This window comes from Drosophila navojoa, chromosome 2 (genome assembly GCF_054131105.1).
Source record: "Drosophila navojoa isolate 15081-1374.11 chromosome 2, UAZ_NAV_1.0, whole genome shotgun sequence".
NCBI classification, from domain to species: domain Eukaryota; kingdom Metazoa; phylum Arthropoda; class Insecta; order Diptera; family Drosophilidae; genus Drosophila; species Drosophila navojoa.
Window position 1 is genome coordinate 1,045,327 of NC_142890.1, and position 14,640 is coordinate 1,059,966.

General features: G+C 46.2%; 1 protein-coding gene across 5 annotated transcripts in view; it reads left to right on the forward strand.

Annotated features, from left to right (window-relative positions):
- The window catches only part of LOC108659285 (uncharacterized), a 29,619-nt gene extending 15,870 nt beyond the window's left edge, over positions 1 to 13,749 (forward strand). The window contains exons 1-7 of one of the 5 annotated variants that reach the window (XM_018112136.3): positions 2,086 to 2,882; positions 4,884 to 5,701; positions 5,825 to 6,434; positions 6,501 to 6,675; positions 7,872 to 10,658; positions 10,826 to 11,140; positions 11,814 to 13,749. In XM_018112136.3, the coding sequence (XP_017967625.1) occupies positions 2,216 to 2,882; positions 4,884 to 5,701; positions 5,825 to 6,434; positions 6,501 to 6,675; positions 7,872 to 10,658; positions 10,826 to 11,140; positions 11,814 to 11,835 (5,394 nt within the window). In that variant the 5' untranslated portion in view covers positions 2,086 to 2,215 and the 3' untranslated portion in view covers positions 11,836 to 13,749. Of the gene's footprint in view, positions 1 to 2,085; positions 2,883 to 4,883; positions 6,435 to 6,500; positions 6,676 to 7,871; positions 10,659 to 10,825; positions 11,141 to 11,813 lie in introns of those variants that run through there. The other 4 variants (XM_018112132.3, XM_018112135.3, XM_018112133.3 and 1 more) reach the window with 4 other exon arrangements.
- The last annotated feature ends 891 nt before the right edge of the window (positions 13,750 to 14,640 follow it).

Sequence of the window (14,640 nt, forward strand, 5' to 3'; positions counted from 1 at the left end):
CCACAGCACTACTATCAATAGCAAAACTAAACTCTTTATCTTATATATGTATCATAGTTATCTAGAGCAACTATTTATTGTAGCTTAGATATGAGCTATACCCATCTCTTTTCTACTATGGTTGATAGTAATCAGAGCTACTTTTTATCAAGTCTATCTAATATACTTGATTTTGAATTCCAGCTAGAACAACTATCTCTTATTAGGTAGATCTATCATACCCAGTGTCTATTATAAGAATTTTATTAACTGGAGTATATATTATTTGGTAGGTTAGTTTTTGTAGGTTCCCTCTGGATATAGCTTACAATAGTCTAGTCTGAAAACTTTAAATTTAAATTTTCAAATGTAAATTTCATATCAATCCGAATATGCATTCGATGGGAGATTTCTCAGCTTTGTGTCTGGGCTGAATAAAAACCAAAATTTTTTTTATATTCTATATAAATTCTAAATTCAAGTCTCGCATAGTAATTGCAGCATCAATTCAGCTATGAGGCCCACTGTGCAGCGCTTATATAGCTTTGGCAGCCATTTTACTGTTGCCTCGGTAGCTGCTGCTGCGGCGGGTGCTGCTGCCGCTGCTGCTTCGCGTATAATGAGTAGAGTCCTTGTTAGAGGAGTGAAAGAGATGGATAGAGAGTTAGAGAGAGTTTTCCTCAATATTCGATATGTTTTTCCTTGTTGTAGTTGGGTTTTTCTTTCTTTTGGGTTTGCTTCTGCTGCATTTGAAATGGGATTTTTACGAGTTAAGTTTTTTGCGTTGTTGTCTGCAATGTTCCTTTGTGGCCAACAGGGCGTGTCCCTGGACGTGTCTCTTCCCTCAACATTAACTTATCTGCATGCACATAATATGTCTGTGGATATATGCATATAATATCTCTTGCTTATGTCAGTCAACAAAAATGTCAAAACACCTGGTTTCTTGGCACACGATTCGGTTGATATTCGCGATACGATATGCATATGTGTGTTGTATGTGTGAGTCGCTGAAATAGTCCAAGTGTCCGTGATGTTTGTGTATAGCCGTATGCCCCTGCGGCTGTCGGATTTCAAATAGATTTCGTTGCAGTGAACGTCGAGTGAAGTCGAATTTCATTTCCGTTTAGCGAGTTGGCAAAGTGGGCTAAATGGCCAAAAGCAAGGACTCTCAGTTGGCAGTTGGCCTCGATGCAAGTTTCGTTTTGGCTAAAACTCCACGAACAGGCAGAGGCACCCGTAGTGCCCCATTCTCAGTCGAAATTGTATACTAGAAAACAGAATTCATAATTTGCCGCTGCTGGCAGAAAACTCATAAATATCATTTCTATACGCGCAGCCAGAATGAAAACAAAATATAAATAAATATCTATGTATATAGACAACTGTGTGACTGTACACACACCAAAAACACACACTCACACACACACACATACATGTGAGTGTAGTTGGTGCAGAGAAACTTACGCATTGGAGGCAAAACAAAATGATTTAAAAATAGAAAAAAGTACCAAGAAATCAAAATCGAAATCAAAAAGTGCAGTGTGAAGAGCAGAGTCAAAAGACACAAAAAAAAAAAAGAAAAACTAAAAACAAAAACAAATTCTATAAAGCTAAAGTGTGAATCCGATCAATGGAATGAGCCCCGAGCCCTTCAGGAGCAGCAAGGGAGAAGGGGAGCGAGTGCCTATGACTATAAATAAGAACAGAGCCAAGCAAGTTGGCAACAAGTGAAGTGAAGTAGCAGCCACATCGATTGGGTCTTTTGTCCCTGAGACTGCGTTGGTCCGACGTAACGCCAACAACAGTCCAATAAACCAAAAATAAAATCAACGCGGGCAGCAACAAAAGCTGCGAGCAACAACAGCAGCAGCAGAGCAGCTAGCAACATTTTAGAAACTACAAAAACAGCAGCAACAAACGAAGGCAACATTTGTCGTAGCAGCACGAGTCTCATTTGCCGGCAACACCAACAGCGCAACATTTGCTGAGAACAGAACAAAGCTGGAAACATTTGCTGAGAAGTTGCAAAACGGGACTAGCAACAGTTAGCAACATTTGCCACGGCAACATCTAACGCTGTCAGCATTTGCTGCAGCAACATTTGCACAGCAACTTGACTACAACGATAGCAACATCAGCTGGCAACATTTGCATAGCAACTTGACTACAACGATAGCAACAGCAGCTGGCAACATTTGCTGCAGCAACATTTGAGTAGCGCCTTTGCAACTCGATGTTGTTGCTTTTGCTTGCCTTCATTATGAGATTCGTAGACATTTCCAAAATGCAACGGCGTCAACGCTGCACGTCGTGTGCCAGCGCCGGCATTGAATGCCCGCGCAACAGCAGCAACAACAACAACAGCAGCTGCAGCAACAACAACAACAACTCAACTGCTGATGCCAATGGCAACACGCAGTGCTGGCAACATGTGGCTAGCGCAAGCAACAGCAGCAGCACCAGCAGCGGCTGTGACAGCAACAGCTCCTCCAAGGAGAACTACTATGCACCGCAGCAACAGCAGCAAAAGCAGCAACAGCAGCAATATTACAACAACAATGGACTGACGCCACAGCAACTGCAGCAGCTGCGTTACTATCAATGCATGCAACAGCAACAATTGCAATTGCTGCAACAGCAATTGTTGCAGCGTCGTCGATTGCAGCAGCAGCTGCGCGACCAGGGCGTCAACATATGCAAAGCAACAACAACAACAACAACAGCCGGACTCACCTGCAATCAGCAATATTTGATGCAGCAGAGGCAGCAGCAGCAACAATATGTTGCCAATTGCAACAACAATAACAACAACAACAACAATGAGCAGGACAAATTCTACAATCTAAACAACATCATCAACAACAACAACAACAATCGTATTGGCCCAAATGTGGCTCAAGGTGCGCAGTCTTAGCCCTAAGTCTTTGTCTTAATCTTTATCTTTGTCTTTGTCTTTAAGTCAATTCCAATTTAATTCTGTTTGCTCGCCTTTGAACTCGTTCCTCGGGGCCTCTGCAAACAATTTGCTCAGCCAAAGAGCTCGGCCAATATTATTATTTCTTGCTCAAATTGACTTTACTCAACGAGCGCCGCGGAGTCTCTTGAGACTTTCCTCAATTGAAACAGAATTGGCATTAATAACGTAAAAGTGGACTTTAAGTGAATTCCTTCTCAGTTAATTAATCTCGAACCACAAACTGCAGTCGACTGTACTTGCAATTATGTTGTTTACAATATGATATAAGAGCTCAATTGTAAATAAAATGTAGAACTTGTTAAGGAATTGCATGTAATATACAGAGCGAAGCATTAAAGATTCTTTAAGTACTATACATTAATATTCTTGTTGAGCTGAATAGATCTAGCTATGATCAGGGTATTTGCTAGTCGGGCATGCTTAAGTAGAGCATGTACACGGTTAGTTGACCGAGTAGAGCTATCTTATTTGCTATTATTATGATTATTTATAGGTATATTTAGGGAAGAGAAGAAATATGTTAAGTATTCTCATATATATCCACATACTTAGTATTCAGCATGGTGCTATAAAAATTTCATAACGATTGTACAACTAGAAGCTGAGTTCAATTGAGCTATTTACCCCTTATGGGTAGCTGTAGGCAGATCAAGTCACAGTCAACGCTTAAAGTGAGCTGTAAGTGAAGCGTGTGCTTATCCATGTGGGTGTACACTTGGGTATATGTATGTCTCTCTCAGTATGCATAGACAATAAGTCTAAATGGATGCTTACGTATCTTTCAGTCGGGGAAATCTTAATTAGCTCAACTTTTGTTTACATATTTCTTACAAAATGGCGGCTAGTTCAATTGTCTTATCTGCCTAGGCAATCAAATGTGTTTAGCGCACGAGATATGTCATAGATCTTACATAAGTCATGTAATAATGCAGTTGCTCTATTTATCTTTATTGAATTTTCGTTTGAGTTGTCGCTGACTTCACGAAATAGAAATCACCTCGTGTCACGCAAGTCTTCTTCTTCTTCTTGCACCTGCCCTGCTCTAATTGACTTCACCTCTGCAGTTGCATGTGCAACGCTCTGAATGCCACAGCACTGGCTCCACATTTAATTGAGAGCAGAGCGGAGTCAAATTGGAGTTTCTTCGGCCCGGGTCATAGCGCTTGTCGTCGCTGCTGAGTCATAAAACATGATTTCCATTAGCTGCCCCAATCGTTATGCCCCAATAAGCTAATTGGGGGAGGGTGCTGGTGGAATGGGCGTGTGGCATGCTAATGCGCATTAACTAGAAGCTATAAATGTTCCATAGACTATAAACTATAAAATCAATTGGAAATGATAGAGTGAGGCATTTCGATAACTTAAGTTATCGATAACATTCAATTGGAGTAATTTTAGATATAGATTTAGATATAGATGTAGGTATAGATATAGATATAGATATAGATATAGACATAGATATAGATATAGATATAGATATAGATATAGATATAGATATAGATATAGATATAGATATAGATATAGATATAGATATAGATATAGATATAGATATAGATATCGAATAGCTCTATCGAGCTCTCGATATAGATATGATATGTTCTCTAGCTATCGACTATAGCTATAGCTATGCTCTAGCTCTCGCTCTCGCTCTCGATCTAGCTATAGATCTCGCTTCGCTCTCGATCTGCTTCGAATAGATATCGACTTAGATCTCGCTCTCGCTCTCGCTCCGCTTCGCTCTCGCTCTCGCTTCGATCTGTATCGCTCTGCTTAGATATGAATCGCTTCGCCTCTAGATCTAGATATAGATATAGATATAGATATCGATATAGATATAGATATAGATATATCATCAGATTCCTTTTACTATAACTCATTTTTGGTCCTATGATATATGATCTCTATTCGATTCGCTCTCTTGCAGGTACACATTTGCGACGTGGTATGACAGACATCTCAACAGCGAACGACATCAGCAATATCAGCAACATCAAGCGCCATATCGAACACCCATTCACCTCGCCACAAAGTTCACCCACAACTCACAAACCATATGCCAAAACTAATACAAATCAAACGCAAATCAATTTGAATTCACGCTTAGCCCAGCAACAGCAGCAGCAACAGCAACAGCAGCAGCAGCAGCAACAATCGTCGAGAGTCGGGGGTAAGCAATACAACGGCAACACGGCTGCATTCAATACTAGTTTGGCCAACGCCAGCGGCCCAGGCTCGGCCCCGCAGTCCCCGCAGCACTACCGCATCCCCCTGAACAGCCCGAACAACTCGCTGTTCACGCTAGCCCATGCGACGGCCGGCAGGCAGCGATACAAGCAGCAGCAGCTGAACGACCGCCTGCTGCAGCAGCAGCACCTGCAGCACTGCCAGCAGCAGCAGCAGCAGCAGCAGTGCGATGAGGAACTGAGCGAGGAGAGCCTCAAGCAGAATGTGGCCATCGTCCTGAGCAACTTGGATCGCTACAACAGCGCGCTGCGCAGCATCATACTGAACGAGCAGGTGAACCACATCAGCAGCAACAGCAGCGACAGCCTCTTCCTGCTCGACAACATCGCCGAGCCCGACAACAACAACATCTCAGTGAGGAGCAGCGCCATGGCAGCCACAAACGTGGCGGCTGTGCTCACGCCCGAGTCGGATTACAACAGCAATGCGACTACGCCGGGATCACAGCAGCAGCAGCAGCAACAGCAACTGCAGCAGCAGCAGCAGCAGCAACTGGGGGTAGGTGGTATGCTTTGTGGTGGTGGTAACGGTGGTGGTGGTGGTGTCGGTGGTGGTGGCAACAATCTCAACTGTTCGCTGGCCTCGTCGCAAGACTTTACTCACGACAATTCCGATTATCAGTGGTTCCTCGACTACGGCTATCGGGATGGCTGCGGCGGCATGCAGCGCAGCGTGCTCAGCTCGCTGTCGGCCTCGTACAACGCGATGGGCGACTTCATCTACTACGAGGATCTCAAGAACCTGGACGCCAACCTGGCCGAGGTGGACATGGAGAGCTTTCGGGCGGAGGACATACACTCGCTGCTCACCCAGCTGCCCGCCTACTGCAAGAGCTTGGGCGGCGCCAACAGTCGCCTGCAGCAGTCGCTGCTCTACCAGCAGCAGCAGCAGCAGCAACAGCAGCAGCAGCAACAGCAGCAGCAGCAGCAACAACAGCAGCAGCAGCAACAATTGCAGCTGCAGCTGCAACACAGCAATATGATGAGCAACATGCAGCACATGGCACACAACATGTCGCAGACCTCGACCACATCCACGAACGAGCTAATTGACAATTCATTCTGCAAGTCGGAGCTGCTCTTCTCGCCCGTCAAAGAGTCGCACATATCGGTGGACTCGCTGGACATGGACGCCTACCCGGACGAGGGCGACATCATCTTCACCTGCAACAAGGACAACTACACCATCGCCTTCGAGGGCAGCGTCCTCTACTCGGACGACAGTTTCTATGGTAGGCCCTCGCCCCCTCGCTGGTGTTACTCAATGTTCATTTCGTTCTCTCTCTCTCTGTTTACAGCGGAACCCTGCGACATCGCCGCCAGAAACAAACAGAACTGCATCAATCTGCACAGCAATCTGGATGACATTGTGAAGCGCAACAAGGCCCTGGAGGTATCCATGTCACGCTCGGCCCAGTCCTTTCAGCTGCCCTGCAAGTCACCAAAGACGCCGACCAAAGCTCAGCTACAGCGGTGAGGCAACGCAAGCATACAGAGCACAGCAACACTCTGCACGCACAGTGAAACCTGCTGTGAACGAACACTCGGAATTCTGTTGCTAGCGAAGTGGTTAGGCACTTGGATCAGTTTGAGGAATTCGTAAACTTGTCAGATTGTTAAAATAGAGGGAATAAAGGGTGGCGGTGAGGGCCCTTTGTCGTTGATATAAAATCCATCAAGTTCACTAATCGCTCCTACATTCCCTAGTCGATTCTTGCTCAACTCCTCAGAGAATGTCTTGAAAGTAGAATTTGTGTTTATGTTGGAGGATTTCAAATATATCAAATATAGTCTAGAGGATCTTTAAAATCTGTTGGAATCAGTCTATGTCAGATTGAAGTTCAGGTTCATAAAGTCTTCAGGAATCGTTATCTATTTTATTGCCACCAAAATCGGTTAACCTATTTTCGATTTGCTAGATGGGCCATCAGCTCAAGTGGAAGTGGTAAACCAATAGTCAAAAATTTCCATTATATTTACGAAAATTATTAAAGAAATTCCATAGATTAACCCTATGCAAGGGCGTGGAAAATAAATGTGGGCAGAGGGTTTCACATAGGGTTGATTTCTGGAATTTCCTTGAATATAATTTCCGCTAAGTAAAATGGGAATATTCGACTATTTGTACTGGAAATATGTTACATCAAGTTGAGTCTGTTAGACTAGTGCGATAATCGAGCTGTACGTTCACAGAGGGATCACTGTATGTGCACACACACTCACACACACACACACACACTCGCACTTACAGATTGGTTTTTGACTGTCGAGCAACGCATGGCGGATGTTTGAGTAAACCCACTTTGCGCTGTCCCCTTGTTCCGACTCTGCTGCGAATGCAGGCCGTGCTGAGAGGTCATTTCAATTGATTTCAATTAGGTTTCATATGCACGTCCAGTAAATTGAGGCACGACTGCGAGAGGCATGCAAAAATAAGCAGAGCTCGAGTGAGACAAATGTTTTCAAAGAGATAGAGAAAGAGAGAGACGAGTGAGGGAAAGTAGATTAGGAAAAACTGAATAGGGATAGAGAGAGAGAGGGAAACCAGGCGCAGGTAGTAGAACCGCCTTTGCTCGAGTCAAAAACCAATTTTCGTAAACTTTCCAACAAAAACAAAAACAAAACAAAATTATAATGTGAAATTGTTGCTGTGTCTGCGCTGTGTAAAGACGCTCGCTTCTTCTTGTCTCGCCCGCGCGCAGGTATCCCTCGGGCAACAACAACAATGGCGGAGGAGGAGGAGGGGGAGGCGGAACAGGAGAAACCATCATACTCACACGGCATTTGCCGCAGTGCAGCGTGCGCAAGAGCAACAGTCTGCCAAATCTGTCCAGCGAGCAGATGCTGAGCGAGGATCAGCAGCAGCGGGAGGAGGAGGAGGAGGACAAGCTGGAGTCGGATCATTCGGGTCCGCTGAACGTCTCGCAGGCGATAAGCACCTCGACCATGGAATCGTGCTCGACGCGCTCCAGGAACCTGCTGCCCATGTGCCAGATGCCGATCTCCATCAGTGCGTCCGTCTCGGAGCGGCTGCAGGAGGCGAACGAGCAGCACAAGGATGGCACGCCCACGCCCACGCCTCAGCAGCAGCTCCAGCACCAGCACCAGCACCAGCATCATCATCATCATCATTCGCATCAGCATCGCCACAAGCATCGCTGCAGCTGCGCGCTGTCCTCCACGCAGGGCAGTCAGAACTTTTGCTCGAATGCTTCCCATGGCCACATCTCTGGCTCTGGCTCGGGCTCGGGCTCGGGCTCCGCCTCGTCGGGCAACTCGAACCCGGCCGCCTTCAATCTAGTCAAGCTGTTCATCAAGCAGAAGAGCCACAACAGCAGCAGCAGCAACAGCAACAGCTGCGCCCAGGAGGAGAACCAGGCCTGCGCGCTCACCTGCATGGACGTCTCCTCGGGCTGCTGGCCGTCGAGCGACGCCGCCGCCTCCAGCTGCAGCAGCGGCTCCCTGGAGAAGCGTCTGCGCAAGAAGAGCATGCACGACTCGGGCAAGGGCTCGGCCGTGAGTCGCCACGACGAGGAGGACAACTACGAGGATGCCGACGCCGATGGCGATGGCGATGGCGATGCGGCGTCCACGCCCAAGCGACAGCTGCGCTCGCGCTGCGATGCCGTGTTCTATGACGACGGCGCCAGCTCCAGCTCGACGGGCTCCCTGACGGCCACCAATTCGCCGGCGCACCGCCGCCGCAGCATGCCCCTGCGCAATCCGCAGCTCTATCAGCTGGCGGCCCACTCACAGACCCAGACCCAGGCGCAGAGCAGGACGCAGGCGCAGACGCAGTGCAGCCAGCAGTCGTCGGAGGCGAGCAACTCGGAGCAGCTGACCGAGGTGCCCGTGCAGGCGGGCGGCAAGCCGAGGCGCGGCTCGAGCAATCGGCCGTTGTCGTGCGCCTCCAGCTCGGAGATGATCACGCGCTCGATGCAGACCTCCTGCGGCTCCCTCAGCACGACGCACAGCAGCCTGAGCGAGCGGTACCGGTGCGTGCCGCCCTCGTTCCTCGCCAAGCTGCACAACCTGGGCGAGCAGTGCGAGGCGCCCATCTACGTGATCTACCCGAACTACGCGCTGCCCGACCTGGGCTTCGTCAAGACCAGCAGCAGCAGCACCGACGTCATCTTCTCGCCCTTCAACTACAAGATGACGCTGGACAGCGCCGGCGCCGGCTCCGGCTCCGGTGCCGGCGCAGGTGGCAGCTCGACGGGCTCGCTGGGCCGGAAGCAGCGCAGCAGCCAGAGCGGCAGAGAGAACCAGAACGAGCTGTTCAAGACGCTCGACCTCAAGCACATCGCCGACTGGCAGTCGCTGGTGACGCTGCTGCCCGCCGAGTACCGGCAGCGGCTGCAACACATTCCCGAGGTGCGCCAGATCACGAGCCAGCTGGAGGCGGAGCTCTCGCAGCGCCCACTGTTCTGCATGTCGCCGCCGATCCGCCGCAGCCGGCCGAGCATCTGCGACTGCGCCAAGACCCTGCAGCAGACGCAGCTGGACGAGGCCTCCAGCTCGGGCTCTAGTCAGCCGCCCAGCTCCGGGTATCGCGGCTCCTCGACGCTGCTCACCGACTCGGAGGCCGATGCGGATCCCATGAAGCAGATGTATGTCTACCAGTACGAGCAGCAGCGCATGGACTCGGGCGCGGAGACGAGTCCTGCCAGCCGGCCGCAGCCGATGCCGCGCAGCATCCTGCGCAAGGCGAACTCGGCGCAAATGCGCACCAAGCGCAATTCCATGATCGAGGCCAAGCAGACGCAGCAGCTGTCGAAGCTGGAGAAGCGGCGCAGCTTGCAGGAGCCGCCGCACAACTACGCCCTCGGCTCCACAGACGAGCTGGCCGAGGTCTTTGAGGAGGAGGAGCAGCAGCAGCAGTCGGCAGGGAACCCAACGCAGCCCGCCAAGCAGCGGCTATCGCGCAAGGATCTGGACGCACGGGCTCGAGCGGAGAGCTTCCTGGCCTCGCTGCCTCGCTCGGAGCTGAAGTATTACGCGGAGATTGCGGCGATTCTAGAGTCTTCCGGTGGCCAGGTGCAGTACGACGCGGCGGCCCTCAAGAAGGAGGTGAGCCGCGTGCTCAGCCAGCAGAAGAAGGTCTCCTTCAACGACGGCGCCAACTGCGAGGCCGAGTTGCAGCAGCACCAGCAGGGGCAGCAAGGGCAGGCCAAGCGCTTTACGACGCCACCGAATTCGCCCAACATTTCCATAGCTGCGCTGCAGCGGCGCGAGACGCTGGACGTGCAGGAGCAGCGCAAGATCGAGAGCAACCGCTTCAAGCGCCTGCAGATCCAGTGGGAGCTCATGAGCAAGGACTCGAGCATGCTCAAGGAGCTGGCCAACGAGCAGGCCACCAAGAGCGGAGGATCCACGCCTACCTCGACGACCTCAGCCAACTCCAACTCGGCGCAGAAGTCGCGCATCCCACGGCCGGTCAGCTATCCGGCGGGCAGGTGAGTTCGCGTGGGGCAGACAAACGGAATTCGTTTTTCGAAATTATGATTTTTGGAATCCTTGAGCTAAATTTGATTTCTTCTTCTTTTCATTTGGAACATTTATCGTTTGGCATGATTTATGTTTGTGTTTTGTTTCCGTAAACCACACCACGCCGCGACCACAGAAGTCCGAGGCCCAGCGCCGCCTCGCCTGCGGCTGCGGCTGTCGGCCAGACTAAACGAAATTCGCCAGCTAATGTTATCTCCCCACAAATCTGCAGAGTCAGCGCCGTGCACGACGCGGCCAGCAGCGGCAAGTGCAACACCCGATCTCCCAGCCGCATTGTGCAGCCGAAGCGGTACAGCCTGGCCACCACGCCCACTTCCTCAGCAGCGCCCACGGCTGGACGAGCGCGCACACCCACGACACGCGGCGGCGTCGCCCCAGCGGCGACCACGCCCAGTACACCCAAGCGTCAAGTAGCTGCAGCAACGTCCAGGTGAGCAGGAGTGAAGTTGAGTTAACGAGAGAGAGAGAGAGAGAGACAGAGACAGAGGTGAAGCCGAGAGATCATCGATGAATCATTGAGGACCACATGGGATTTGATTGTAATTTTACTCATACTTGATAGTTCGAGGTGCTAGAGGAGGAATTCTAGCCATATTCGATAGATGTTAGATCACATGGATAGTAGGCCAAATCTTCTTCTGAGCTCATTTGAGATCCTGATGTGAAATGATCTTCATTCAAGTCAATATTACGCATCGAAAATCATAAACTGTCTTAGCCAAATATCATCTAAAGTCTAGATCAACTAACTTGACAGAGCTTCCAAGATCTCTTCCAAGATCAACATGATACCAATAAAAATTGATTTTACTGATACCAAATAAAAATATTCCGATTAGATGTGCGGCTCAGATAAGTCTAAGCTGAGATTGATAAAGCAACCGAAATGGGTCAGCAGTTAGTACAGTCTGGTTTGAAATGGGTTTACAGAACTGGACCATTATTACTTTCGAGGGTTATACGAATGGAATAAAAGGAGAGTAAGGAGAATAGCTAAAATTCACATCAAGTCTCTGCGCTAATCTCGTTATACAAAGGCCTCAACTCTATAAATATAAATATAAATTCCCAGCGAACTTTACTAACGTCAAAATTCTTTGCAGACCCACATCGCGAGTACGTTAACAAAGGAAGCGCTAGATGGAAGCCAAGCGACCTTCACGAAACAAGGGCGTGGAGCGCGTTTAACAATATCCAAAACCAACTCAAGCATATTGCGAGAAAAACAAGAAAACAACAATGAGACATTGTATAAAAAATATATATAGATTAAGGCTTTGCGCGGCTCTTTTGCTTAGACAACTGGCCACTGAACAGCGCCCGGGTAAAGTGATACAAGAGAGAGAAAGAGAGTGAGAGAGAGAGGTAGCTCAAAGTAAGATCGGAGGGGCGCGCAGCAGCGGTCAGTCGCGAGTGCTAAAGTATTTTTCGATTGACTTTTCAGTTCAAGTGCAAGCAATAGCGGAGGTAGCTAAATTTTCTTTTCGATTTCCTTTTTGACAATTATACAAGACATAGATGCCAATATGCAAATATTTTGATGTATATATACACACACACACACAGATACTCACACACACTTACTCACTCATTCAGACACACGCAAACTTAAAAGTTATTTCCATTTAGCTAATCAAAAAGAAACGATAAACATATTTATGAAACACAAATTTATACCTATATAATATATATATATATAGAGGGAGCAGGATGTGCGTAATGCTGATTATACAAGTGCATTCTGGTAGAAGGAGAGCGCGATAAGCGAACGAGAGAGAGAATATGTGTAATGCTCAAATCGATGATTGAGGCAAAAATTGCTATAATTATGCCTGAAGGCAAGGAATAATAATATTTATTACACAGGCCAACAAAATTAATGAAATATCATATTCAAGCAGCAGATAATACTTTCCAGCAGATCCTTGACTGAGTAAGGCCTATGATATAAGAGCATTTTGAGTTAAAAGAGCTAAAGACTCTGTATCCGAATATCAATTTATTTTGCCAGAAGATCGCTTTGATAACTGAACCTACTGCTCCTCACCTATAAATCCGTTTTTACCTTTTCGAAAACACTTTTAATATCACTGAAATATCATCTATTGAATTTACTAATCAACTGTAGTCCATAACATCTGTTTCCCCTCCATACTCCCTTCAATTATCATTCAGCAGTTGAGATATTTTTGATATATAAGCAATTTGAACAATTTGAAAATAGTCTAGGTAGTTCTTTCAGCTATCAAAATGATCTTTAAGAGCAAGGAATACATATTCAAAAATTGAAATTATATTGATTCGAAATTATCTCAAGAACTGTAAGAGTTATATCTTAGCCAGTTTGAGTTATGATTAGAGACAGTCAAGAGCCTTCTGGAAAGTAAAGTTTGACTCGTGTATTGAGATATCAAATGCATATTATTTGGCCTTTTACAAAACTGAGCAAATCAATTTCTACATTGCCTTTGATATATTTAGCGAAAGACACTTAAACACACAGACAGATAAACCGCTTAGCAATTTTGTACATTTGACGATAATTTTGGATTTTTTGGTTTTTTCTTTGAGTTTATTGTGTCTGCTTTTTGCTTTGCCTAAGCCCAAGTTCAAGTGATTTCAAATCGTACGATTTAAGATTGTACTCTATAAATACGCCTATATTAATTACGCCTACTATGATTTGTACTTCAAGCTGACTAGAAACAAAAAAGGAGAAGGAAACTCTTGCTATTCTTAATTACTGGAAGACATAACTTTAGTTTAAGCCTTACATTTAACCAACTTTTGTATCCTTAATTGTATAGACATTTTTATTGTATATCATATTTACAAGCAAAAGAAAACATAATGTATTTGTGGGTGAACTGTATCATGGAGAAGGATATGCGGGAGAATTAAATATATATATATATATATATAAATAAATATATATTATAAATAATGCAAAAAAAGAAAACAAGAAAAGAAACAAAAAAATGTATAAAACACAAATTCAATAAAAAATATTAATAAAGAAAAAGTATTATCAAAAGCAAACCGAGAATTTTGTTGAGTTTTAAGAATTTTAATTTAATGATATGAAATCTGATAATCGAGCATTGCTATATTATTATACTATGTATCCTATGATTACGTATAATTGTAATTATCACTCAATGAATATTGAGAATCGGTATATAAGTACTTTCTGTATTAGGACGACTAGCTGGGTGAATCCTTCCGTCCTGGCGTTTGTCTGATGGTTCATCTGCCCGTCCTCCTGTCTGTCCGTTCGCAGCAAACGCCGCAAACTCGTAAATCCCAACCAATAGATATCTAAAATCTGATATTCATATTTCCATCACTCTCCATATCATTCATTCTCTTTCACATACTTTTTTATTGTTAGTAATTTATATTAAGGTTCATCTAAAGGTATTTAGAAGACCACAAAATCTATCTATCTAAAATATTCTAATATGTGGGTGTATGTGAGGAGAATAGGACTCTACAGCACTATCAACATTTCATTGACTCACTTTTAATTAGATATATTTGATATGAAAGATTTTCGTTGCACATAGATAAGTTATTAGCAGCTATGTATGTCATTTGCATGCCTAGTTTGCTCTGGAATAAATTTTAATAATACTAAATTGTATCGAAACTCGTTTAGCTCACGGGAAATTCGGTAGAGTTTGGTTGATGCTAAAGCACACTTGTGCCCCAATTTGGGTAGTTAATTTTTCAAAATGCCTTTAAAGTTTTATGGCTAACAATTAAAATACATTGCTACCTTTACGCACACGCACACACGTGCACATACACACACACATTGTGCTTAAAGTATATTTACAATTATACGCACTGTAGTCACAGGCAAAGGCAGAGGCAGAGGTAGAGGTAGAGGGGCCAAGGCCCGGGCGCAGGCAGAGGCATCTTTATTAA